At 41.5% G+C, this 26,851-nt stretch overlaps 1 protein-coding gene across 1 annotated transcript in view; it reads left to right on the top strand.

Moving 5' to 3' along the window:
* Nucleotides 1–6,569: 6,569 nt before the first annotated feature.
* Nucleotides 6,570–26,851, top strand: part of MMRN1 (multimerin 1) — a 28,698-nt gene continuing 8,416 nt past the window's right edge. The window contains exons 1-5 of the mRNA XM_082050966.1: nt 6,570–7,100; nt 17,927–18,046; nt 19,977–20,083; nt 25,323–25,421; nt 25,957–26,130. Of these exons, the coding sequence (XP_081907092.1) occupies nt 6,580–7,100; nt 17,927–18,046; nt 19,977–20,083; nt 25,323–25,421; nt 25,957–26,130 (1,021 nt within the window). The 5' untranslated portion in view covers nt 6,570–6,579. The remainder of the gene's footprint in view (nt 7,101–17,926; nt 18,047–19,976; nt 20,084–25,322; nt 25,422–25,956; nt 26,131–26,851) is intronic.

Genomic DNA, 26,851 nt, shown 5'->3' with positions numbered 1-26,851 from the left:
GATTTTCAGCATTGTTGCTGGTAACAGCCCCAAACCAGGTACCCACCAAAATAGGGCTGCTGATTTAGTTTATCTAAATGGGCTTTTTCTTTTAGACAGTTAAGGCTTTGCAATGTCCTAGAAGTGCGTTGATAGCCGATGCTGTGGCTCAGACACCTCTGCTATGTGCTCTGTGTAAAAAATCCAAATGCTCTTACCTGAGACAAATTAATCTCCTTTTTTAAAACAAGTAGACTGTTCCCTGTATCTCCAGGAAAACCATCCCAGAAGGCTGGTCTGCCGTCATATTGGGCATCTGCATTTTTCTCTAGGCCAAATTTCCTTTTGTGTTTTTGAGCACAGGTGCAGAATTAGTGTCTGGGGAGTTTATCTGGTCCTCGTGGTCCTAATCTACAGAAGATATTAAAAATAATTTTGAACTTAAATTTGTTTTCCCTATCAATATATTTTTGCATTCACTTCTTATTAGCACTCAACTGCTGATGAATGCCTCATTGTGCTTGATCATGATAGGACAATATTCTTGGCTCAAAAGGGTTTATTATCTTGGTTTCATGACAAGATACGAACAGGGAAATAAAGCACAGATGAAGGATGTGAGAAGGAGCAGTGAGAATGAAACAGGTGACCCATTCACGGTACATGATTATCACAGATCGCTGCCTGCCTGGGTACCAAGTGCCCTGTGAAATGAGAGTTTAGCATCCCTGTAGCTTTTTTAGCGGTGAACTTAAAATATGGAGTGTATTGTTTCTCTTCAGCTTTCACTGTAATAATCTCAGCTCTTTGCAGCCAAGGTGTGGACCTTGTCCAGCCTCTGGCTAACACACCACAAGATGCTGCCTTTGTTGCTGCAATTTCAAGCTTATCTGAAAGAGACTGGTTTGATTTGCTGAGCAATTAAAAGATTGCTGGTTATGCTACAGCTCAAAAAATCTGTGTCAAGATGCATTGAACTTGATCCATCCTTTTGTGCACCACACACAGAACCCCACTCAATATCTGCTTCTTTTCCATGCCATCAGGTCCAGTGTTGTTCTGGTGAGGAGCAGCAGAGCCTAACTGCTCTTGTCCCTAATCAGGGCCCTCTCACAAGGAACAATTTACATGTTTTGGCTACAACCTGCGTTAAGCTTTTGTATATAAACTGTTTATGAAGGGCTGATGTGCTTTCAATGCTTCAATCAATTGTGAATAATTATTATTTACTGCTAAAGCCTAAATAAAACCTGATCAAATTAGGGATCCCTAACCATCTCCCAGCCTCTCCACCAACATCATGATGCACCTTCAGTCAGGTGTTCTCATATTCTTTTATATACCTGACTGGCTTTAGGAAGGCTGCACCCTGCTGCTTTATCTATGCATATTTTGTTGCACAGCAACAGCCACTATCCCAAAGTACAGCTATTTTTTCTGCCTCTCCGTATCACAAATTTATCAGTTAGGACTGATGGAAACTCAGCAGATGTAGCTGGCGGTGGCAAATGAACAGTGAAGCAGAACATGTAGAAATTGAAACGGGGCTCCCAGGGAACATTTTGTTATTGTGAAGAGCGAGCACAGCTCGCACACCATTGCCAGTGAGCATCTTAGTCCTCAAAGTGCCACACAATGCTAAAACGTGCTGCTCAGTTCAAGCAGCTTGAAGAGCCAGGAATAAGGCCACGTTGTTTCGGTACACTGTACCTCATAGATTTGCCAAGCCTGCATTTCTCAGCAGACCACACCACCCGTTTGATGGAACCACGGATCTCCCTGGGAAGCCAGGCACAGCCTGGTCTGCCTTGTTCCACTACACTTCTGTCGGATTTTCACCAGCAACACACGTCATTGGCAGTAGGTGCTTTTACAAGAAACCAATCCACTGACCCTCTGACTCCGGCAGCTGGAAACACCCTCAGTAAACAGCCCCCATCACTGGCAAAGCTTGTTCTGGGCTCAACACACATCGATGTGTTTTCTCCCCTGGTACCTCCAGTCTGTACTCACAGTACAGACCCTGCTCAGCACTGTGCTACCATATTAAAGACTATTTTTCGTCCAGTTACAATGACACACAGTTCAAATGAAATACAGTTAAAAATTACACACACTTCTCAGAACCCACCTCTCTGGCGTTGTGCTGCCCCTCTGGGTCTGACGGCTCCAGGATGTGCCCAGCACAGTCAGCATCTCCTCTCTGGGAGGAATGGGATGTTGATTATTCCCTCTCACCCCAGAATCTGTGGGTCATTTTTATGCTTGGCAACAACACCTACACTCTGCTCTTTCTTGCTTGGTCTGTGATACCATGTTATAGCCACATCTGTGTGTTTAATGTACGCATATACTAATTCTTTGTTCTCTTCCCTTACCACTAGAACAGGTTTTACCCAGCTGCCAAGGTTGCTTTCCTTTGATAACCAACACTTGACCAGTGCTGAGCTGTTCGTCTTCATGGGTGCTCTGATCCAACTCTTTTCCTGGGCTTTAAACTGCTGCTCTGATCCCATGCCTGTGGTCCTTTATGTTGCATTTTATTTGAGGGTCATAGATCATTCATTCTACACACAATAACTTCTTGCTATTGTTATGTGTTGAGTACACATAACAATAAGTGTTACATCATAAAATTGTACAAAGGTAAGCAAACACTACAACAAGATCAGTAGCAGTTACCTGGTCATTAGCTAATTACCATTACAACCAAACAAGCTAAAACAAAGCTTCAGGGAAACCAAAACAAATTCAGAAATTCCAGGATCACTTTTGGGTACAGAGAAAGGAAGAGAAGCTCATTCACCTTCCTATGAATTGAAAAAGAGAGTTAGAACAGGTTGAAATAACTGGTCCTCAAAGGGTCAGTGCTCCGGCGTCCCCAGGAATGGAAAGACACTTGCACAAGCAGTAGGAGAGGCAGGAGAAACACATTCTGCAGACATTGAAAGAGCAGGACAGGATTTCTCTCTCTATTAAAATTGCATTGGAAAAGCTTAAAATCATGTAGAAAAATTCAAGTGCCTTTCTCAGCAGTAATATTCACTGCAGTGCAATATATGAAGCCCAGGTCAAGAAGCAGCTGGTTAAATTAGCAGCTGCTGTGCTGTTTCTAGGTCTCTAAAACATCCTGGTGCTTCTGGCCCATCAATGTGACTTTCAATGAAAGCCCAGGGCTTTCTGTAATAGATGGCTCCTGTTGCCTCTGCTGTGGCAATGAAAAACACACTTTATTAATGTGGGGATTTTCTAAAACAAAAAGCCCCCAAACATTTTGATGAAATAAGACTTTATCATTATTTCATTTAGGAAAAAAAATAAAAAGAGAAATAAACCTCTTCTGTAGATTTATTGGCACGCTCCTGGGGCTTCAATCTGAAATGTGAACAAAAAGAAGCCAGGGTGAGAAATAAGAAATCACGCTCATATACTTGGTACAAGGTTTTCCAGCTCTTCCATTTGCAATAGTTGCTGGTGGCCATTACTGCTTGCTGGTATCTCCTTTGGCCCTCTCTTAACCTCCAGTTTTCCTCTTATTGATACAACTAAGAAAGAGAGACCTTGCAAATCCAAGCACTCTTGTGGCACTCATTGTGTCATGGCTCCTACACATATATTTAGATTTAGTACTCACTCTGAAAGCTCGTTATTTTCTAAATTAGGATCCCTCAGGCTGCAGTCCAACTCCAAACTCCCAGCTGCAGCAACCATTGCATAAAACATTAGCAAACCCTCCTTTGCGTTTTTGTTCCAAGGGAAAAATTAGTCACTACAACAAATCTACAATTGCTCAAATTGGAGATTACACACAGAGGCTCCTGTTGCCCTCCTTTTGTTTTTCTCCTGGGGCATGTCAAGACTGCCAACTCATTCTCTAGGAATAGAATTAATCACACGGGCCAGAGAAAAGTCTCTCAAATCTCTTTTTCCGAATGATGGGGAAAGGTTCTCTGTAAATAGCAGAGGGCTCACTCCTCGACCCTGGAACAACATCCTTCTGTCGCAAGATCAGAGGACTTCAAGAAGCCTTCAGTATAGATAAGCTGCACATATTATCGAGTTTCCAGGAAAGCAAAGCGTGTCCCCATACAGCAGCAATCCAAACAGCAGCAGAATGTGAGGTTTTAAATCTGGGTGGAAACAGTATTTTGGAACACTTGTGTCAAAGGCTACAACGAAGAGTTAATTTCAGCTGCTTTGGAATATCTTTTCAGACAAATCCATGTTTTTAGGCTTTCCCTGTGGCGATACACCATTTTCCGACTTGAAAATTAAACCACAATCTCACTGAACACATCTGGAGGTAATTTGTCCTGCCTTCAAATGCTGAATCTTAAGGAACATAGATCCGCAATTATCTTTATAAGTAGAAGAAAAGGGAGAACAACACGATAAAGCAATTTCTGTGAAGGAAACTGACCAGGTTAAATCAAAATCAGTGCTGGAAATTGGCTGTAGGCGGTGGTTGCAAATCAGATTAATCTCTCGTATAGGCGTTCAGCATCCTCAGCTCTTCTACCAAGTCTATTCACATAAAACCTTCCTCTGGATCCAGCCAGACAAAACCCCTCCCTGGCACAGGGCTGCTCTGCTCTAGGGACAGCGACTCTTACAGCTCCCCCTGCAACATGCAGCTCACTGGTTCCATTCCGGGGAACTCACCTCTGAGCCACATCTGAGTACAACTGAGATACTACTATAGCCTGACTCAATTTACACCAAGCCACAGAGAAGTCAGTTGGGAAACACCAGGCAAATCAAGTTCTTTCCCTTCTGAACTAGAACATCATCATCAAACCAAAGCTCACTACAGAAACTGGAGACTGACACATTTATCTCTTCCCGGGCAATTCATACACCCACCCTATGAACAGCAACAAGCTCTCGTCAGGTATCCAAGCAAAACTGCACAAATTCCAAGCACAGCAGCAAAAATTAGGAGGCAGAATTATGGATAAACTTAGCTAGAAATTTATGTATATTGAAATGTCTACAGCTGTATTATCACCTTCTTTTTTATGTTTCTATCCCACTAAGCCATTTCAAATGTCCCCGGCAGAGTCTGGCACCAGCCATTCTATGTATTAACCGATGGCAGTGAAATCGACCCATAGGTGCCTCAGATGAGCAAGGTGCAGAAAAACAAACCCTAATGAGCAGAACTCCTGTGGTCTTTGGAAATCACATGCACACTTTTTATAGCAGATTTTTATCTTGATTGTATACACTAAGACTCGGTCTTTGCATATCTTGCATAATGTTCCTTCTACTTAAAAAAGAAGCAAATGGCTTCTCACCATCCCTTAAGGAGTTGTGGCTCTCACTCCAGACCGAGCTGCTCGGGGAGGTGGGAAGAAGTCTATTTTCCCATGAAATACATATCTACAAGAAAAGTGATAAAAGAGTGTGGTTGTAGAAAGCCAAGTCTGTATATTTGCCATGGAAACAGCAGTTATAAGCAACACAGTGATGGGAGGAATATCAACTACTACTTCAATCTGATTTTTCCAGCATGCAGACGCAACGAACTGTAGGTTGCTCCTTATGCAGCTTGATAGACTTGCCAGTTTTATTATCTTGGTAATTTTAGGTCTTTTCTGGCTGTTACTTTTTAAATGTCCAATGTATCCTTTGCTATTTTCGGGAAATATAAGGAACAAAATGAAAAGGAGAAAGTAAGGGTGGAAAGGGCTCTCACCTCCCTCTGGACTCTCATCTAGTTTTTGTGAGGTCAGCTGTTGCCCTGATGCATGTTTAATTTGCCCCTATGTCAGCTTTTAACATCATTTGAAATGCCTTTAAGTATCTTGGCCCAGAAGGGTGCATTTCCCATACATCACAACCCATCTCTGCCAGGTCCATGCAGGTGTCTCTTGTACCCTAGAAAATCTGAAATGACACAAGACACCTATGGGCAATGCCATAGAAATAGTTCATACACATTGGCCAGCATAAATGGCCAGTGACTTACAGGTAAATGATAACATTCAAAGCCTTGTGGTACAATGATGAATACGATGTGAACCTCTTCCTTATCATCTCCCCAGTTTTGGCAGCACTGTGCTTAAACATTCAAACAAAAAGAGAAGACCCAGCAAACTTCCAGCTTTATGTAGCACATCAGTTTTGCCAACTCTTTTTTCAATAACAAGGTCACAGGTCCCAACCATCCAAAGGGCAGTGACGAGTCACTTCTGCGCTCTGTACGCACACACGTGAAAGGAAAATTACCTAATAATTTCAGTTGTTATCCCTCAGGATTACTCCACAGTCCACATTTTTCCACATTTCTATTGTGCCATTAATCTTTATCCTGTGCCTTCTGCAGAAACATCTCTTTTGCTCCCACAAAGGCTGCCAGGCTCCTGCTCTCCAAGGGGTCACAGGCTGCAGAGGAATCCACAGAAACAGGAAACCAGGCTTCCTCCATCAGTTCTGAAACACCAAAACCTGTTTCCTTTCCGCAAAAATAAAGCCCGCCAGGGCATCCTCTGGGTAGGCTCACTGTGTGAGCAGCAGCTCAGGAGGAGGCAGAAGCCACAGGATTTCTTGCTTGAGAAATAAATGTGAGATACCTCGTAGTGCTTACAAACCAGCAGTATGAAGGAGACAATCTTCTTGCTGCTCCTATGGCATTTGCAGAGTGGCAGCGCTGGATTTAATACTCCGGGAAAGCTCTGGACCACGGGCCAGGGTGGTGAAACCCAGAAAAGTGACTCAACTCCATCTCTGACTACAATTGCGGGGTCATCCCATGCTAAGATCCAGGCTGCCCAAGTGAATGTCTCACAGGGACCTGCTTTCACATCCTCAGGCAATACTATGGGAATGAAAGCGGTGAAAAAACCCTCCGATCCTACCACCTTTACCCCTGCAAGCAGGACAAACGGACACAGCGGTGGTGGCTCTGACAAAGATAAGATGGGAAGCTCGTGGAGCAGTGAAGGAACATCTCTAGAGAGCGATGCCAGACAGGTCCTGCTCCAGCAAGATGCCACCACAAGGCAGGATCCAGCTACGGGGAACAGGTCTCCCAAGGAATCATCCCTCAGCACTGGGACCACCAGCACCCAGCAGGATGCCACCTCCAAACCATCCGGCTTTGAAACTACCAGAGGAAAGTAAGGAAAGTTACTTATTTTTTCTTGTCTCCCGTGTATTGCTTAGGAATGGTTGTTTTCCTGTTCTCACTGAAATAACTGGCGAAAGTCCTAGGAATATCAGTAAAAATATTTTCTGAGCTTAAAGAAGACCATCTAAAACAAGCGAGGTGCCAAACCTGCAGCATTTACTCAGTCAAAACCATATATTTGTAACAGAGTAAATGCTGCAATATTTTATTCCTTAGGGTTGTTATCTCAAAACCAACAGGAAAGTCCCTACATGGGTGGGGAAGGACTACAATAGATGTCTCCCTGTTCCATGCACAGTAAACTTCTGTTGTTTTGGGTTTTGTTTTGGAATCTATTAAAAATGATAATGTCCATAAACTTCTCCACTAAATTGAAAACACTAGCAATTAAGTGTACAAAAGGCATCAATGTCTGACAATTTGAAGCACCTTATTCTGGTGACAGAAACTTACGAAAAGTGGCGTTACAGGTGAATGTGCATTCAGAACTGTATAACTTAACAGAGAATAGCTATACATTGCATAGTATATAAAAATGTACTGTCTGGTTTTATATCTCTGGAACACTAAGTTATTTTCTTTGTTCCTCAGTGTCTTCAGTTCTCAATGGGGATGCCAATATGGAATTTGGGAATGTTGCAATGTTCACTTAATTGCTTATATGTATTCAGATACTGGTAGAAAATGAAAGACAAAGAATTGGTTGTTTTCCATGGTATTTATGAAGAGTGGCATTTTTTCTACCTTTTACATAAGATAAAAATATAGAAAGCAAAAAATCAGTCTGGTGAACAAGGTCGTATATTTCATTTATCACAATGGGATGCGGCTGCAACTGCAGAGAGGCAAAATAACCAAATCTTGTCTTGCTTAGCATCTTATTTCATCAGTTGTTGAGGAGCAACCTGCTGTGGAACATACACAACGGTTACAAGCTCTGTCTTCCTACCACATACAAGTGTTTTTACTATCAGCACACGTTTTGAGCTTTTCTTCCAGTTTTGCCAATGACCTGGCCTGTGATTTAAGCAAGTCGCTTCACTTTTATTTCTACCTATTTTCAAATTTTCATGTTATCCATATCAATGAATAAAGCAATATTGGAACACTAGAGCTGTGCTTCAGTAGCAGAGAGGGTTTTTCCAAGGTTCAGTGATGTTAAATGTGCGCACCAATTCGATGTCAAAGAAGAAAACTGATGATATATTCCTTTCAATTGAGTTCATGACAGACACATTTTTTTAGCCTGCGGAGAGAGACAATTGCAGCATTTCACTGCATAAAACAGCTTAAACAACATTGGTGCTATGAAGCAAGTCTGAGGTGGAGTCCCAAAGCTAGGATGCTCATCCTACCATTCCGGATCCAGTTTCACTAATGACTATTCAAGGCAGCTCCTGAATACTTGAGACATTCATTCAGGCTGTAAATTAACCATGCTATCTCCAGATTGTTGGATGGGTCTACATTACTCTCTTCTCTTAGTATTTGTATATTAGATATTTTAGACTTATCATTAATTCAGTGAGGGTCTTCATAGCCTTCCCCTGCCATTGCCTTGGGTAGTGGTGAGTGACAGTGGTTTATCACGTAGCACAGAAGGGTTTAGTTCAGTCAGCAGCAGGGACAGATTTGCTGTCATGGGTGGTAGCAGTGTTGGAATATTTCATTCTCATGACCAAACCTCTGCATTTCTCCCTGGAAATTGCTTTTGCCTGTATCAGCTTCATAGGATTTCTAGTGTACTGACAAATGAAATTGAATGGTTAAGCTCAGCAGATGGCTCAAATACACAAGACATGTAGAAACCTGATTTAACTGCCTAGTTAATGCAAGGTTCACAGTCGTTTTTGATTATGTCACTTTTTAATGGAGCAGAGAGAACAATTCTCGAATCAATTTCTTACCATTTTGCATCAGTGTGCATTTACAATACATAAAGTCATGCATGGCTTAGGTTTCTACCTCACTAGGTATATTCACTGTGACCTGGAAGGAGGAACCTCTGACGCCGCCACTTCAGCTGCCTTGGTGGCTGTCAGAGGACGTTTGACAAGAAGCATTTGCTTTGCCCTCACAGTGTTGTATTCCAGCCATGCAGAAGACCTTTGCAATGAGCCCCTCTTGGCCAGCAGCATCCTGAATGTACTTCTGACGCTTGGCTGTAAACCCACAATCTAATTTTCCTACACGTGCCAAATGCTGTGCTATTCCCATGGCAGCCCTAAAGACCAAAGCAAAGAGCTCACCCAAGCTCTAGTATTCACTATGCAATTATGCACTTCAATAATGATGCATGTGGCGTGGTACCAAGAAAAACTAACTGTCCAAAGAGTATTTAAATACAAGTGTTTTACACTTCTGTATTACACTCCTGGTAAATAACACCATAGGTTGTGAGGAAAAGCCTGGGGCAGGGGGGGAAATCACCTTGAATTTCATGGGCTTTGGCTCAGATCCTTTTGTTCAAGATCCCCCTAAGAAATGAAGCAGTGACAGCATAAAGATATAGGTCTGCATGAGTAAGTGCCAAATGAGGTACAAAGCAAGTGGCAGGGCATTTAACCATTTAAAGAAGCTAAATAAGAAAACAGAAGCTGCTCTAAACAACGCTATGAGCAGACTGAAGAACAATGTTCACCCCTGGAACTGGGATGGATCTTCGTTTTTATCATTTTCATTTTGTCACTTATAAAAGTTCTTACTTCTTTTGGTCAGTGTTTCTCTAAGTGGAGAAGCCATCACTGACATTCTGCAAGCCCCTTTTCTGCAGATTGTAAAAGAACTAACAAATCAGGGAAAACCAGCACCACCAACGGTCATCTGAGAAGAACTGGCAGTAAACTAGACCAGAACTACCTCAATGAATTTCATACTCTGGGTCAATTAGATGATGGAAAATAAATGTATATTCCAGAGGGAAAAATGCAGAATTAAGACCATTTGAAAGGGCAGTTTGTCTGGGTCTTGAAATGTGCTTTACTGGATGATTCTCAAAGCAGATTAATGGGTATCTTCTCAAAAGTCTTAAATTCTACCCGTAGGAAAGTTTGATTATTTTGAAGGGCTCTGAGCACGGAGAGGGAGATACGGTCTGAAAGAGCTGATCTGGTTTGCAACAAGACAACTGTTAAAATGCTAAAATAGATTGGCAAAGAGATAAGTGGAAATTGTGAATTAATTTTTGCAGCACAGGTAGGACACATAATTGGTCACAACAGCAAATAGAAACTTGGATGAGACAAAGGGGCTGTTCACAGGCCAAGGCTTCAGCACTGGGTACACAAAACAAGGAAACGAATGGGGAGAGTAGAACTTGTGTTTTGTAACAGACAGGACAAAATGTCAGGACCCCGGGTCCTGAAAAAACCACATTAAACCAATGGTGTGACTGCCCCCACCTAATCCTTCAGGGTAAACAAGTCAGCTGCTTCTCAGGACTACAAACATATCCCATAACAAATTCACCATCACTTACTGTATTCCATTGCATACCAAATGCACTTTTCAGAGCCTGTCCAGGTTTTCCATTCCAATCAGTTCGTAAAACAGATTTCCCAATTTAATTATTTTAAGGTGTGTCCCTAGTGAGTACTGAGTTTTTATTTCAGGTGAGATTCATACATTTCAGAGCAAAGGAGGCTAGGCACTGAACCTAAAAAAAATGATTTTGGTTCAGGTTTATAATTTCTCTTTGAACTAGAGTTTGTATTTTTGATAGGTGAATTATGTTAATTTAAAGATACAGAATTTACTGTATGACTAGTATCAAAAAGTGAGGGGTTTTTGCAGTCACCCAGTGGAGTTCAAAGGACATCACTGACACTAAAATATCATCTCCCATGCAATAGAAAAAAAATCTTGTGAGGGTGCTTTCTCTCCTTACAATCTGAGTGTTTACATCATGTCAATCAACATTATCTCTCCTCATCCGGAGTTGACAGGTTGTTTAAAGCAAGCTGAAAATACATCACAGCAATGTGCTTTTATACAACCCAAATTCAGGGCATGCAGTCTGGTCTTCTCTGGGAAAAATGAAAGGAAGGGAGGAAGGGAGGAAGGGAGGAAGGGAGGAAGGGAGGAAGGAAAGAAGGAAAGAAGGAAAGAAGGAAAGAAGGAAAGAAGGAAAGAAAGAAGGGAAGGAGGAAAGGAAGGGAGGAAGGGAGGAAGGAAGGAAGAAAAAGGAAGGAAGAAAGGAAGAAAGAAAGGAAGAAAGGAAGAAAGAAAGGAAGAAAGGAAGAAAGAAAAAAGGAAGAAAGGAAGAAAGGAAGGAAGAAAGAAAGAAAGGAAGAAAGGAAGAAAGGAAAAGAAAGCAAGCAAGCCCTGGTCCCTCAGCCTCTCCTTACAAGGCATCTACTGGCTCCAGTTGCTCGTAGCATCTTTCTGCATCACATTTGCTGAGGTATAAAGGACAATACAAAAGGAAAACAGGTGTAGAATCAAGATAAGTAGCTCATAAACTGTTCCATGAAATTCCAGTAAAGTGCATACAATGTGAATGAGACACAACCACCAAGCCATGCACAGGCTTTAACAATGGCCTCAGCTCGGGATCCTTTTGTATTCCTTCAGCAACACAATAATCTCATTTTCATGATTCAGTGATGTTCCACTGAGTTGATTCAATAGCATTTCTATTAAAAGCCAGGTAATCTAATTTACTCACGGATAAAGAAATAACTCATTTTCAGATATAACATGAAAGGGGCAAAATGAAATCTATAACCTTTGTGGCCTGGCTGCCACTGGTGTTCCCGTTGTGCATGGCTTTAGGATTACTGACCAGGATCTGTGCTTACAAGCACATGGAAGAGACCACATACAGGTACACCTGATACTGTATAGCTGGAAAGTTTGGTATTTGTTTTCTTCTTGGTGACATACCTGAAGAACAGTTCACAGTGGGAATGGGCTGTGGAAGGGCAGTCACCCAAACTTCCACCCACTCTATCACGCTAAGAAAATTATACTTTTTTGATGTTAGTGTAAATAGTGCTTCACTTTTCAGCGACATCGGGTATCACAGCATCAAGAGGACACATTCAAAGCCTGCTGAAGGAAACAATGCCATTGCAAATGTATTCAGAACAATCCTGTCACAAACCAGACAACTTGAACAGCAAGCAGTCCCTGCACAGGACACCCCACAAGTCACCCCATGTGTCTGAGGACATTGTCCAGTCTCCTCTTGAACACTGTCAGGCTTGGGCTGTGACACCTCCCTGGGGAGCCTGTTCAGTGTCGAGCACCTCTGGGGGAAGAACCTTTTCCTCAAGTCCAACTGACCCTCCCTGGCACATGTTCCTGCCATTCCCTGAGTTCTGTCACTGGTCGCTTAATAGAAGAAATTGGTGCCTGTGCTTCCCCTTGTGAGGAAGCTGCAACCATGATGAGTTCTCCTCTCAGTCTCCTCTTCTCCAGGCTGAACAAACCCAGGGACTTCAGCCGCTCTTCATACGGCTTCCCCTCCAAACCCTTCACCAACTTCGTAGCCTCTTTTGCACACCCTCCAGTAGCCTAATATCTTTTTTATCCTGTGTCCCCAGCCCCACACACAGTGAATGCTCCAGGTGAGGCCGCCCCACATGCACCAGGACACGGGTCCCTCTTGGCTCCGGGGACACTGTTGGCTCATGTTCAACTCGCGGTCGCCCAGAGCGCGCAGATCCCTCGGCACGGAGCTGCTGTGCAGCATCTCGTCCCGCTGTCTGTCTGTCTGTACAGCCAGGGCTGCAAAAACCCGGCACAAAATCACGGGCAACGGCCGCCACCTGCCGGCCCCGCCCGGCACCACGAAACCACCATATTCATGCTCAAAAATTCAGGTCAAGAAGCTGACACAGGGGGGGCACACCGGTTTTCCGGCTGCAAAGACCACCAGAGACCACTAGAGACCCTTGATAAAGACTCTGGAATAGCAAAGATGGACTGCTGGTGAAGGGCGGGGTTATGGAAATAATTTAATACATTAACTAAGCGGTAGAGACACATGAATAGGCAATAGGTATATGTAATAAATACCATGAAGTGCAAATCACATGCACACTCGATTAGAGGAGCAATCCTCCGAGCATCCAGCACGGCTGTAATAAAAGTGCCTGCTTTTTAACACTTTAAAACAGTGTTAAAGGGTCTTTTTGCTGACTTCTCAGTATCACAGGCACACGGACCCTGAATCGGGAGCCAGGGGTGTGTGTAAGACCACATGCTTATTATACAGGTACTTAAAACCAAATGGAGTGGGTTTTGTCACATAAAGTCAAGTCCAGCCTCAGAAATCTGCACAGTAACTTGAGAAACCGTGTTTGTTTCTTATGAAAGCTTAAACAAGAATAAATAAATAACTACTGAGACATTACCTGCTATTCATCTCCTAGCTGTGCATGACAGGGCAGGCTTCGGTAGGCTTTGTGGTTTCATTATGCACCTGGGGAAGATGCTTTTTGCTGCAAATCACATCCCTTTGAAGTTGCAAGATGTTGCTCAGGAATTCCCACCATATATAAACCTTCATATCGTGAGACTGATGCACATCGCAGAGGACAAGTCAGCTGAATACAGGGAAACACTATGGTAATTTTTCTCACATTCTCAGAATGTAAACTGAGGGAAACACAGATTATTGGTACATACATAGACGAGGCACTGGGCTCCTTGCCATGGACACAGTCTGGGCAGTCCTTGCTTACGACTGCCTTGAAACCACTTCTGTTTCATATGCTGCATCCTTTCTATTTTCTGGCCAATTGTGCAAATGAAGAAACACTTCATGGGAAAAAAATAAACAGGACTGGTATAAGCACAAGAGAAGAAAACTTTTCCAAGAGGATATTAATGGCAGATCTAAATAAGTTGTATGGGATGTGTAGGATCCCAAAAGCTAAAGAAGGGCTTAAAGGCACCATTTCGGTCCCACTGATGCCCTACCAGGTGCTTTGCTCCACGGCCCATTAGCTACTCAGGAGTTGGGATTTGCAATGGCCACAAACCCCAGCAGACCCAGGGCACACTTACTGCAAAAGAAACAAATGCTTCTCTTCATACCGTGCTCTGCTTCCCAGATAGGGTCGAACCACCCTTGATGTGGAGTTGGGGGGGCAGTATTTTGATTCGAGCTGGAAATACTCTGCAAATATCACAAAGAGCCTGTTTCAAAGTCCTGAGGACTCCCAGGTGCTGTCCCATGTCTTGCCCCCAGTGAGGTTTCCTGGCCAATACACGCAAGAGGAGGATGAAATCTGTCACACGGGCTTTGTGCCAGTCGGGGACTTGCACCGCTCCCTCCAGGCTGGGTTTCTCTTGTGTGTTGCAAGGATTTTGTTTTGTTTTTAAATGCAGCTTTTCTGATTGAAATCAGGCTCGATGAAAAAGAAACACCAGGCTCCTGCAGCTCTCAACAAAATCAGCATGTTAGAAGCCTGTGTTGCTGATCTGGAATATATTATTCCATGGAGGGTAAAGAGGATTTTCAGGTTTAAAGTCCTGTTATGCAAATCAGTTGTCTTCTGTTCTGCCTTTGCGTTAACACAGCCTGTCATCGTTCTTCCGCCACGCTTCAGCTTCTATTTCCAAATCTACATTTTTTCAGACAATTTGATTTCGAAATTATATTTACATTCTTAACATCTCCTAATGAGCTTATTTCATTGGTAGCATAAACCTAATTATGAGTCACACCAGGGGCTCTTTTGCTGAGAATATTTCCTCCAATTTAGCCTGATCAAAGATTGCTGGGCCACGTGAGAACCACAGCTTCAGACATTGCACTCGTGTAGCTTAAGAATGAGTTAAATATTTTAGATAAAAACAATCTGCTCAAGTTGAGTTAAATTTATGGTATAGACCAGAGACCGAGTTCAGACTTCCTTTAAAAATCAAGAACAGTCCTTAACTGATACATTTGGGATGTATTGTACCATATTTTCCTTTGGAGGGCATCTCCAAATGGGAAGGTTCCAAGAGCTATTACCTTGAAGCTGGCCACGCTCAATAATAATGATAATTAGTGGATTTATGTCATGAATTTTAAAAAGTAGATTTTTTTGTAACCAAACTCTGTACTCCAGAGCTTTCATGTATTTTACAACTGCTTCTTATGCCTGTTTTCATTGTTTTATCTTTTCATTGATCATGTTTGCTCAGATGTAAATTGGAATTCAATTACCAAAAATTATACCCCAACAGTATATGCTGCAAAAAAGGTCGACACTGCCAACACTGCTGTATGTCTTCTGCTGAATCTATTTCTCTGGTGAGCTCTTGGGTCTGCATGTGAGGGTAGAGCACAAGCAAGGCAGCCAGGAGCTCAAATCCTAACCTCACCACAGGCCCATTGTGGCTTAGATTTTTAAACTGGACTCCTATGCTTGAGTTGTGGGGTTGCAGAGGTGGTAAGCTCAGCTATACCCAAGGGGTTGGTTCTTAGAACCTCACTTTCCAGACAGCCAACTTGCAACTGTAAAAGAGCTGTCGTGCTGCATGACTGCTTAAGGTAGTGTTATCACTTCACATGTCTTCTGATCAGACTTTATTTGCCACCAGTTAATTGCTAAGGATTATTCAGGAATTTAGACATTTACATTGTCTATACTAAGCTTAAACCACAAGCAAATCATGAGCAAACCTCAGTGCTAAGTCAGAACACCTCCTGACCAGACCCCGGTGTTCAGTATCCCAACCATGTGCTGAGAGACTTTGCTTTTAAATCTCTGTGCTGCACTTCAGAGGAAAAACCATGTTTTAATGGTGGTATGAATGCAGAACCCTCACTACAGCTGGGAACTGGAAGAGATCTCATGTCCATAGTGAAGAAAGGAGCTCAGTGGTAGGGCCATGGGCAACCTAACGAGTCTTGATGACCCTGAGCAACCCCACCTAAAACATCCACCCACCCCCATGGGTTCCATTTAAACTCAGGCTTGAGCTCATTCTCCTTATAATTATGATTCAGTTACAACTGCTTGACTCAGTGTTCTCAGCCTACAGGAGACTGTAAAGGATCCATATGCCCCAACTGGAGGGGTGGTGTAAGTAACTTCTCTGTAAAACTCAAAAGACTTCAATCTCCTTTTGATTCTGCCAATTTTATGTGTCTCCAACTCGCATAGAGTTGCTCCTGGCTTCCACAGAGGTTGTGAGATGAGTATCTAATTTTTAAAGCTTGTGGTTGAAAGCTGCATTTAATCTTTAGTAAATATTTATTAATGGAGTCTCTAATTTATACACACAGACAAAAGGCTGTAGCTAGAGGAGACAGAATATAAAAGAAGCATCAAACAAAACACACAGCCTTTTTATACTCAATTAAAAAGAAATATTATCCTAATGAAAATTCTCAAGGAAGTGGGGACTGAGTGAGCAAAACTGGATCAAAGAGAATTGATAAAAAGCCGTTTTCTAGGAAGCATATTATTCATCAATTAAACAATGTGTGTTGTGTGGGGGAGCACCACAATATGACACTGGCAATAGAAATACGGGGAGGTTCAATCTGTTGGCCTCACTCAGCATCTCACTCCCCAGGTTATCCTGCTGTTTGCTCAGGAATCATTTTCCAAGCGAAACACCACTGAATGTGAGGGGAGTGCACTGGTAGGATCGCTGAAAACAAAAGCCATCACTTAAGGATAGATACTGATATTATTGTGTGTTTTCTGCTGTTATTCTTGTTTGAAGCAGTGTGTATCTGTACTAATGCCAATTAAGTAAATGGAACTAATATGTTCCATTTTTGATTTCTATTGCAAAGAACCCATAGCAAGACACTGATTTCAGGGCCAGCTGGGTAATGTAAATATATATTTCCTTACTGAATTATGAAACGCTAAGAGTACTAGGACAACTGGAAGCAAAGGTTAGCAGCAAAACATGACCCGTGTTCTCATATACAAATACTGGTTTGGAAGTACTTGCAAGTTCAGCTGCCATACAATTGAAACAATGTCTTGTCACTAACTTGCCAAGTCAAAAATGAAATGTGTTTCAGCATGGGTAAGGGAATAATATATGACCTGGAGAAAGGCTGTACTAAGTTAGAGGGCAAAAAAATACTGGACCAAGTATACATTTGTTCCATTGGCAGAAATGCAATAATATATTTTTCAGGATGTCTTCCAGGCTGCAGCTTGGGGACTTTGAGACAGAGGTTATAGCTACAACTTCATGTTTAATCCCTCCCACACCACAACAACAAAACAAACCAACCCAACAGCATGTTCTTTTGTGAAATCATTTAACTGCTTTTTTAAATCCTTCTGGCTTCCCAGATTTCCCAATCTGGCACAATTTATGTTTCTGGAAATACCATATTGATCTCCCCCCCTTTTCTTTCTCCTGCAGAGCAGTCTACAGGTATGGTCCAGATCTCTGGGGAAAGGGAAGAAGAGTAGAAATCTTTACCCATAACATGAAAGTTACATGTGGTTAAAATCATTACTAAACAATCCCTTGAATTCTGGATAAACAGTTTCTATAATCTGAAATACAGGTGTATTTTAAGACCTGTCTTACTACAGTCTAGAAGAGCTTCTTCATGCTTGGTGCTCCACAAACGTTCACAAAGAAAAAATCGGATTTGCAATATAAATATATGTAGAGATGGAGAAATTACTGTCTGTTTTCTATGTTGTGAATGGGCAGCTGAAACACCAAGACTAAGACTGCACTGGCAGTCTGAGAGAAACCAAACTGAATTCTCATCCCTTAGTCCTATCCCTAAATGACAGGTTTAACTTTTCTCTTTAAGTATCATATATCATAATATTGTGGAAAATGATATTTGTACTTTTAATTCCATTTTGCTTCTGTTTGTTCCAGGAACTGGTGTGCCTATGTCCACACCAGCCTCCTGCCCACAGTGGTGGTGGACAACCTGGAAACCTTTTCCTCAGCCAGAGCAAAGCCTTGCACGTGGCAGCTTGGATCCTGTGCCCAGAGGTGTGTAGAAATAGGAACAATAAGTATTTGTGAGTGCTTTATCACCAGGTGTAAAAGTTTGTTGGAGGCATAAATGAGAGGTATAAATATGTTTTTTTAATTATGTCTCTATTGGGTATTTATTTCTAGCACAGCTTTGTTCAGACAGCGAACTTAGGAAAGTAATTGGCCTGGATAAAACTTGTAAACAACGTCTCTGTTCAACATATTCAGATTGTGCTTTGGGTGCCTGATTCTCCAAACATTAGATTGCAATAGTAAATGAAACTGGGTTTTAATGCATGGGTCTGGAAAATCACAAACTGAAAGAGCACAAGCAAAGCAGAGTTTGTAACAGATTTTTCCATTGAAAAATGTCAAAAGGCTCTTACACATCAGTGGGAGTGTTGTGAGAATTGTCCTCTAGGTGGTACAGCAGAACGCGCTTCAAGCTCCGAGGCGAAACTGGGAATAGAGGGTTGTTAGGATTTGGTGATGGAACTATAGTTGAGGGCATTGCAAAACTGTGGAATGGGTCCTGTGGTTGAAATGTTGCCATTTTTTCCCCTAATTCAATCTATAAGATTCACAATAACTCTGGTTTCTGGTTTTGTAGCAAAAATAACTCCTTGTGCTGTAAAATAATTGTCTACTACATGCATTTCTGTGGCTTGCCTATGTGGAGACTTATTTTTGAAATAGCTATTCCCGATTAACTCTTTTCATGGACACTTCATTATTTTTTATGAGGGCTTTCAGGAATGGATTATGCTAATGCAGAATAACGTAGTTTTATCATAAAATAAGACCATCCACACAGCAAAGGAACTGAGAACTCTCTTGATTTCCGTTCACCTTAATCTTTATTGAGTTCTTGCTGCTGAAAAAGCCATTTCTCAGAGGCAAAGCTGGCTGGGGACACATGTAAAGCTACTGCCAGCTGCTATGAATTTTAATATATATAATATTACATCCCCTGTGAAGGGGTGACAAGATTAACTACCGTGCAAAATAAGGTGGCATTTTTTAATTCATTGGGAGAACGTTTTTTGGCTTGAGAGTCTTCAAATTTTCCCACCTTTCTGGAATGATTTAGACAGGGATTTTGTGTCCAAACCAAATCTCTAACCTTTTTATCATTGTATTTTCTGAGATTTGAGGTGTTCTTCATGAACTGTGTGATATGCTTTTTTATTCAAACTTTGTATTTAATGTATTAAAAGAGGCAAGTAGCCTTGCTGTTATTTTCTCCTGTGTGCCCTGCTGCACTGTGTTCATTGTAAACTGGCTTGTCTGAGGTTAACAAAGCTAAAAGGAGGTGTGGGGGTGGCCAGGACATGCAGAACGTGTTGGAACACAGAGGCAAACCCGCTGCTGCCTCTGCACTTACGTACTGTAACGGTAATAGCTGAGGCATCACAATTACATACCCATACCCTCCTTACATCTACTTCCAGAGTGGAAATTTTCATGCTTTATTGGATTAATGCTTGTATAATCTCGTTTAAAATAATCAGAATGAAAAGCTGAAAGTGAACTGACGTGGCATGAATTAGTTGTGAATGCTTTTTTTCACCGCTCACAAAGAAAACAGTATTTAGCTATCGTATTTCTGGCTCACTCTGTCCAGTTTAATAGGTACGAATTGCAATATCTTCCATAAAAGTTAGCAGTATTTGACTCCTGAATAAGATATTTAGTGAAGAAGTCCGACAGCACTAAACAGACACCAGTCAGTTCCCTTTAAAATCCATGCAGATGATCTGAAGGCTTCAATATTAAAACTATGATTGCTACTGAAACACCAAACCCTAATTAGGCTTCACTTTCAGATTCAAGCAGTTAATGAGAGGATACATTTGACATGTAAGATAACATAATGTAGTTATACACCTACCGCCCAACTCCTGTTTGGCCACCGAAACAGGCTTAAAATGTTCTTGTTTTCCAGGTCCCAGACGAGCACACAACAAGCATACAGAATCAAACACAAAATAGTGACACGGCTGGAGTGGAGGTGCTGTCCGGGATACAGCGGGCAGAGCTGCCAGCCCAGAGGTGAGCGAGATGTTTGCGATATTGGCCATTCCCTGCACCTGAATTGTCGGAGCAGCCAAGCAGAATGTCCTTTCCTCTCTTCCACTCCAAATAAAACTCATAAAATCCTCAGCCTTATTCAGTTTTTCTAAACTATGGAGTTTGCACTCAGCGTGTCTCTACTTTTGACCTTTTAGTTATGGAGTATTGCAATGCTGGGGATATTAAATCCAGGTCCTCTATCAAATACTTGTTGTAAAATTCATCCACAGCACTATGACTCTTCTGGCTTTCAGTTTCAGTCTCTAAGAGTATATTTTAGACACAAATAAGCTATCAACTTTGTTTCCCTCTGAATTGAGTAGGACTTTTGTTTGTTTCAACAGTAACTGAATTTTACTGGGTATTACAGGATCCCTGTATAATTGTGCCCCCCCTCCTCTCTTTTTCCTAAAATAGTGTTTTATCTCTGCCCCGGTGATCAAACATATGGCAACATACTATAGTTTAACATCTGTATTACAGCTATTTCTTTCCTACTGGCCTTAAACAAGCTGCCCTTGAAAAATAAGATCTGGCATCAGCATTCATATTTTAAATGAATGAATATTACAAGAAAGGCCATTAGATGTGGTAGGGAATTCAATCAGCAGTGGTAAAGTAGAGACTGTGATTAAAAATTAATGTAGAGGAATGAAGAGAAATCACTGTTACTCACATCCAGGAGGGAGATTTCAATGCTGAAGAGCCAGAGCCTCAGCAGGCACAGAATTCTCCCTGTGCAGCTGAGCATGGAGTCAGATATTAACATAGGACACAGTCGGCCAGGCTGTCCAGTGAGCATGGATCAGATGTCTTAAAGATTCACTTTTAAAAAACGCAAACATTAGCAAAAATACATTAAAAATGCTTATTGAAGGGTAAGGCTGCACTTGATTGAAATGAAATGGTATCAAAACAACAGGGAAGCACTGACCAGGAAAAAATAGCTGTATAACTCAATTTGTAGTGGCATCTGTGTAAAAATAAGAATAAAGGAAAGTGTTGTCAAGCGTTACAGGAGCGGGTTTGAAATTACATCTCCTGGGTTCTATTTTCAAACCTCTTCTGGCTTGCTAAATAACTTGGGGCAGCCACTTATAATCTGCATACCCACGTTTACCCATCTAGAAAATTGAGATGACACTTATCTCACGGGGGGCACTGGGATATTTAATTAATTAACGCTTGTAGAAGTGCTTAAAGAGATTGGGATGAAAGGTGTTATGTCAGAAAGGCTCTTCTTCCGCGCTTCTGGAATGCTGCCTCCCGTGAGGAGCAGACCACCAGCACGAGCCCTGCCTGGATTATTCAATTCCCATGAAGGGACGTCAGCTAATGAACTTGAACAGTCGGGAGCCCGACAGCCTTGTCCTCAGGCACTTTATTTCTCCAACGAGGAGGGGAGAGATGGTGTAAGCTCTGACTGGGGGTCTCCAGAGCCGCTGAGCCCTCTGCTTGGCCTCTCCGCACTTGATCTGCTCAACAACAGAACCGCTATTGAAGCGTTTCTGTGCCAAGGGAACTGGGGAATTCTGGCAATATGTTTTAGATCCTGGGAAGGCACTGGTAGTGTGATGTGGGTTGCCCGTAGCAAATGCTAATTCAAAACACCTTCTGGTTTAGCATCTCCCTCAAACCAAGTGAAATCATGCACAGCTATTTCAGTCTCACAGTCTGGGCAGGAGGAAACACTTGTCACCATCTGATAGTTATTACTAGTCATCTGTAACCTGTATTGGGTGGTCTCCTTGTAACTGCTCTCAAGGTAACGTGTGGTGAGTGAGACAGAAGAGCCTCTGATAAGACGTGTTCAGGTCACTGTTTCTGACTTTACCTCCCATGTGGCAACACATGACTGAATTGGTTAAGACATGGATCCTAGTCCAGCATGGGCAATGCAACTTAACAAGAAACTTTTTAAGAAAGGAAATATGTATATGTAACTTCTCACAAGTCTCAGGAAACAGTGCAGTATAGAGAATTCAACAAATAGATCATAATTTTTTTGGGGGGTGTTGGGAATATCTAATGCTTAACTGGGAGAAAAACCACTAAAATGAAAGGGCTTGTAATTTCTGAGTTGCCACGTTCATTGCATGATTTTTACTACATGCAGCTTTTTTTTAACTTTTCATCCTGAAGCTGGATAAAACAACGTGCATGTAGCAATGTCTGAGGGAAAGAAACCCCTGTTTGCTCATGCACATGTTGTCCTTGAACACTCTATTATGTGTCGTGAGCAATTTCAAGAGCTAGAAGGTTCAAATGTTGATCATGGTGTGTTTGAATTCACCTTTACTGAGGAGCGAGGCTCAGATGACTTACTGTGTATGAATGAGTTTCTGTTGTCCTTGGTGCGGTTGAGAGCAAAGTGCTGGTTTCAGAGCTGCTGACGGTGCCACAACCATTGTCAGTGCTGAATTCTCCTGCACAGCAGCGATGTCATTTCTCCAGCAGATGGCTGTAAAATGTTCTGCACAGGAGCCAGCGCGCTGCTCTGCGTGGGGTGAGCTGCACACACAAAAGGTAGCGATTCATTCACCTTGGAACATGGGCAATGGGGCGGAAACTCCCCAACTCCCCGCAGGGATTCCCCTTCAGCAACTCCCACTTCATCAAAAATATATTGGGAGAAAAAGACACAATTTCCATATTTTTAATATTCCTTGAAATGATTTTGCACCCTGTGTTTAAAAATACATGGGACAATAAATTATACATCTAGGGTAATATATTCAATGATAGGAGCCTAATGTTTGATTCCTATGTGTGTCACCTGATATTCAGAAGTGCTGAAGCTCCTTGAGAAGCCGGAATTGTTCCTTATTGCTCAGCATTTTGAAATGCTGCTTTTTTTATTTTTCCTTGTTGGTGTTGCTTTCTTATTGTAAATGGCACTATAAGGTGGGTCTAGAAGTCAGATTTTTAGTTTATATTTTATGTTTTTAGCTTAAACAGATCATAGCATGTCCAATTTGTAAAGGTCTCAAACACGAAACATTTGATGGCTCTTTCCAGCCTAAGGAGTTTATGTATTGGAGTTTGCCTGGTGCTCCCATCACATCTGCTGCCTTTCAACATCTGGGATGGGGAATCTCAGGTGTGGGACCAAGGAGCACATAAGGCTTGATCACCATATGATGTGTCAGAGTGGCTTCTTTGGAAAAGGATGGAGCCGCACTGGAAAGATGGTATAGGAGAATATATATTGCAAATGACTCCTTTGAATTTGTTTCACAAATGAAAACCCTGAGTTTCTAATGCTGCCTTTCCTTACAGTGATGAAATGTAATAACTGTACAATATGAGGTTGTCTCTGGGTGAGTTTTGTGGCTGCAGTCCTTGCTGCTTTTAGAAGCACTATCATGCACTGTTGCCTTGCTCCGTTACGTTTGCTCCAGCAGAGTAATATTGTGTCCTGTTTCTTACAGGGCTTAAGTTATCTGAGCAGTTTAAAGCATTAGTAAACAGGCACACAGCAATAAATATATATCCTTGAAAGTCTAAAAGTGAATAAAATTGGAAGGGTTTAGGTATTCTGTGATGTGAAGCTGTGAGTGGAGCAGTTGGTTTAATAGGGAGGATGAAAGATAAGATGGATGGTATTAAAAGAAAATATCTGATGTCCACAGCACTAACAGTAGCAGTGAATACATTTAGAGCAACAGAAAGATCGGTAAATGAAAGAATAAAAGGACATCGATCAGTGGGTCTTTATCATGGGCAAGTAACTGACTCCCTTGTCATAGATAATATCATCACATCACAGCCCGATAAATCCTGTGTAATGAATTCGGCTGAATGCAAGTATTTAACTCCTGTCAATAACCATGCCACAGAAAGATAACAGAAGCTATTGAAATTATAACTATTTGAGGATTTTGTATTTCTTATCAGCCAATTTCAATAATTTCTATCAAACTTTCAGTCCGTATGATCATTTCTTTCGAGTTCCTGCCCTAATTCTTACATCCCACTGCTTAATTTACAGCCTCAGACACCTTATATCATCCTTAAATGTAATCTATCGATGCTCATATATACTGCCAAGAGGCTAATGAAACATAGGGGATTTCTCAATTCAGCATTTTATCGTGTTTCCTTGGAAACTCACATTATGGCCGGACTAGTTTTTAGTATTTGAGCTGGAAAATAATGTCACCATACCCAAGTTATTCTGCTTGTGCTGTATTGAAGATTGGCAATCCCATCAGAGCTATATAAAAGGCATCCTGTAGATGTGTTCCAGCTGGAACAATGTCAGCTTCAAAATGCTTCATGAACTGAGGAAGCACATAAAAATTGGTATGAGTTTAGACCAGCAAGTTTACAACCTACTTTGTACGTATTTCGTTATTTTAAACAATAATGAAATGAAAGCAACACAGTTAAGCCTAATGGTTAGAGAAATGAGTCGGGAAGGTGGAAATCTGAGTTCAGTTCCCAGCTCCATGTTCAGTAGTTTTTGTGAGTCAAGGTACTTGACGTTTCTGGAACTCTGTTTCCTCAACTGTATTACTCAAATAATAATAATAATGTCTAGCTTTTTGCAAATTGCTTTGGGATCTTTGGGCTGAGGTGTAAAACAAGCATAGAAAATCTCATCTGCCACGGCCAGAGAAAATATTTACAAACTTATCATCTTCGTGAAGTTTTTTTTAATGTATATACCAGCTGCAAATCTCAGATGATATTTGTCGGAATTTGATTATGTTTTGAAATAGTTTTCACTTTTTAGGTGATGCAACAATATAATATCACAACTGCCTTTAGTGGGGAAATTTCCATGGTTGAAGATTTGTGTAATCTGTCAAAAATCTGTTTCAACAAAGCCGACTAATTTTGTAGCTATAAAAAAAGCTTTAATTTTACAGCCGACAATCTTTGCATTGTCTTTGTACTGATGTTTTATATTGATTTAAAATGTTCCTCTAGAATATTTAGCCCTGGAGATTTCAAAGGTCTGTTTGTTATAGGGCAGGTTTTGGCATTTCAGTGTTAACACCAACCACCGACAGTCTCAAAGCCATTTCTAAAGCCGGTCACTGGCTTCTTCACTGTGGTCCCACACCATGTGGACTAAGCAGACACCAAAAATCACTGCAGATGATGAGGCTTTGGTAAAGTTGGTGTAGATTAGGGAAAGCAATTGTTGCGGAATCCTGATTGCCATGCTCAGTGTTTCACTCACATCCTTTCCTTTTTTCCCCTCTTTCAGCTCAAGAACAAGGGTCACTTATGCACAGCAACCAGGCTGAAAGCAGCACAACTGTGGGTGAGAGGACACCGGGAGCTGCTCAGGACCCCGGCGAGCCAGGTCAGCTGTTGGAATGACAGTCACCTCCAGCCCATCACTCACTATGTGACTCACTGAGAGCACTGCAAAAACAAGCTGAGAAAAGTCCCTGTCTGCTGGAGGCACCTGCACAAACTGTTGGTTCCCAGCAGTAGGATTCTCTGATAGGCAAAAGAAACTGAACTTAAAGGCACCAGTGGCTCAGCATTTATAGAGTGTCTTGTGACTGAACTGAAAACATGAAAGTCATTCTGCATAAAAATATTTAAACTGTTATATTATCAAGTAGAATAGATGAATTAAAAGGAAAACAAACGAAAGGACAAAAAAACCCACACAGCCAAAATAACCCCAAGCCCAGACTAGGAGTAATGTAGACCAGAATTGGTCATAAAAGAAAATAGAGTGATGTTAATTGATTCACTCAAGACTAAAAATTCAGGAACTTTTCACCTGGCTTTCAGCTAATGTCTCTGAAGTTAATGACACTTTCTTTTGTTCCCTGTCACAATGTTTTAACGCTATTTTTTTTCTTCTCATTTTTTTTCTGACCAAGCACTTACACAAAAACTGAACGAGAAGATTAGCAGCCAGGAGATGAAACTGACTTTCCTACAGAAGAAGGTTGACAACATTGCGGCTGCGATGAATGATGTGAGCAAGATGCTTTCGTCTCTGGAAGGCAAAATCAATGAAGATAAGGGCAGAGACTTCCAGTCTTTCCTAAAAGGTAGGAAAAATAAATGAATGTAATCACTCACCCAGTTAAAGGTGACAGAAAAAAAGAAATGCTAAAAACATTAATGGACTTGCCTATTCTATTGTTCAACATTTATAGGGAGAATTCTCTTTTTTTAGTTTTATTTCATATTAGAAGGATTTGTTTCTTTTGACATTTGTTATAGTGTCTTCTATAGCCACAAAAAAATTTACATTGTCTACATAGTAACTTAAGCCACTATCAAGGCATTTTCAGTTAATTAGAGCTTCTGCAAATATTCTTATATGTTTTGTTTCTTTATCTCACAGCTGCTAAAGGAGGCAGTATTTGCTTTGCTACTAAGTCCAAGTAATATTCTTTAGTACATAATTCACATATGCAGGGGAAATGTATAAGGATTTCCATGGTGGTTGTATTTATAACATGGCAAATGTCCTGCTGAATAATCTGCCCCTGCTCATATTCTGTATTCATGGTCGGCAGATGAGAAGAACACGGCCAGGGATCAGGAGTAGAACTGCACATCTATTCTTTGTGACTCTGCCACAACATCTGTTTGTTACTCAACTATTAATGCAAATGGTGCTTAACAAACAGATTGGGACCGAAGCGTTCATTTCTTTGATATGCAATGGTTTCCTCATCTTTCAAGGGTTTTCCCCAAAGTGTTTGTGTTTCACACTTTGGAATCCAAAAGACTTTTCTATTGTTTAAAAATAGAAAGAGGGAA

Source organism: Streptopelia decaocto, assembly GCF_964273445.1.
Source record: "Streptopelia decaocto genome assembly, chromosome: 4".
Classification (NCBI taxonomy): domain Eukaryota; kingdom Metazoa; phylum Chordata; class Aves; order Columbiformes; family Columbidae; genus Streptopelia; species Streptopelia decaocto.
This window is presented reverse-complemented; position numbering and strand designations above follow the sequence as displayed.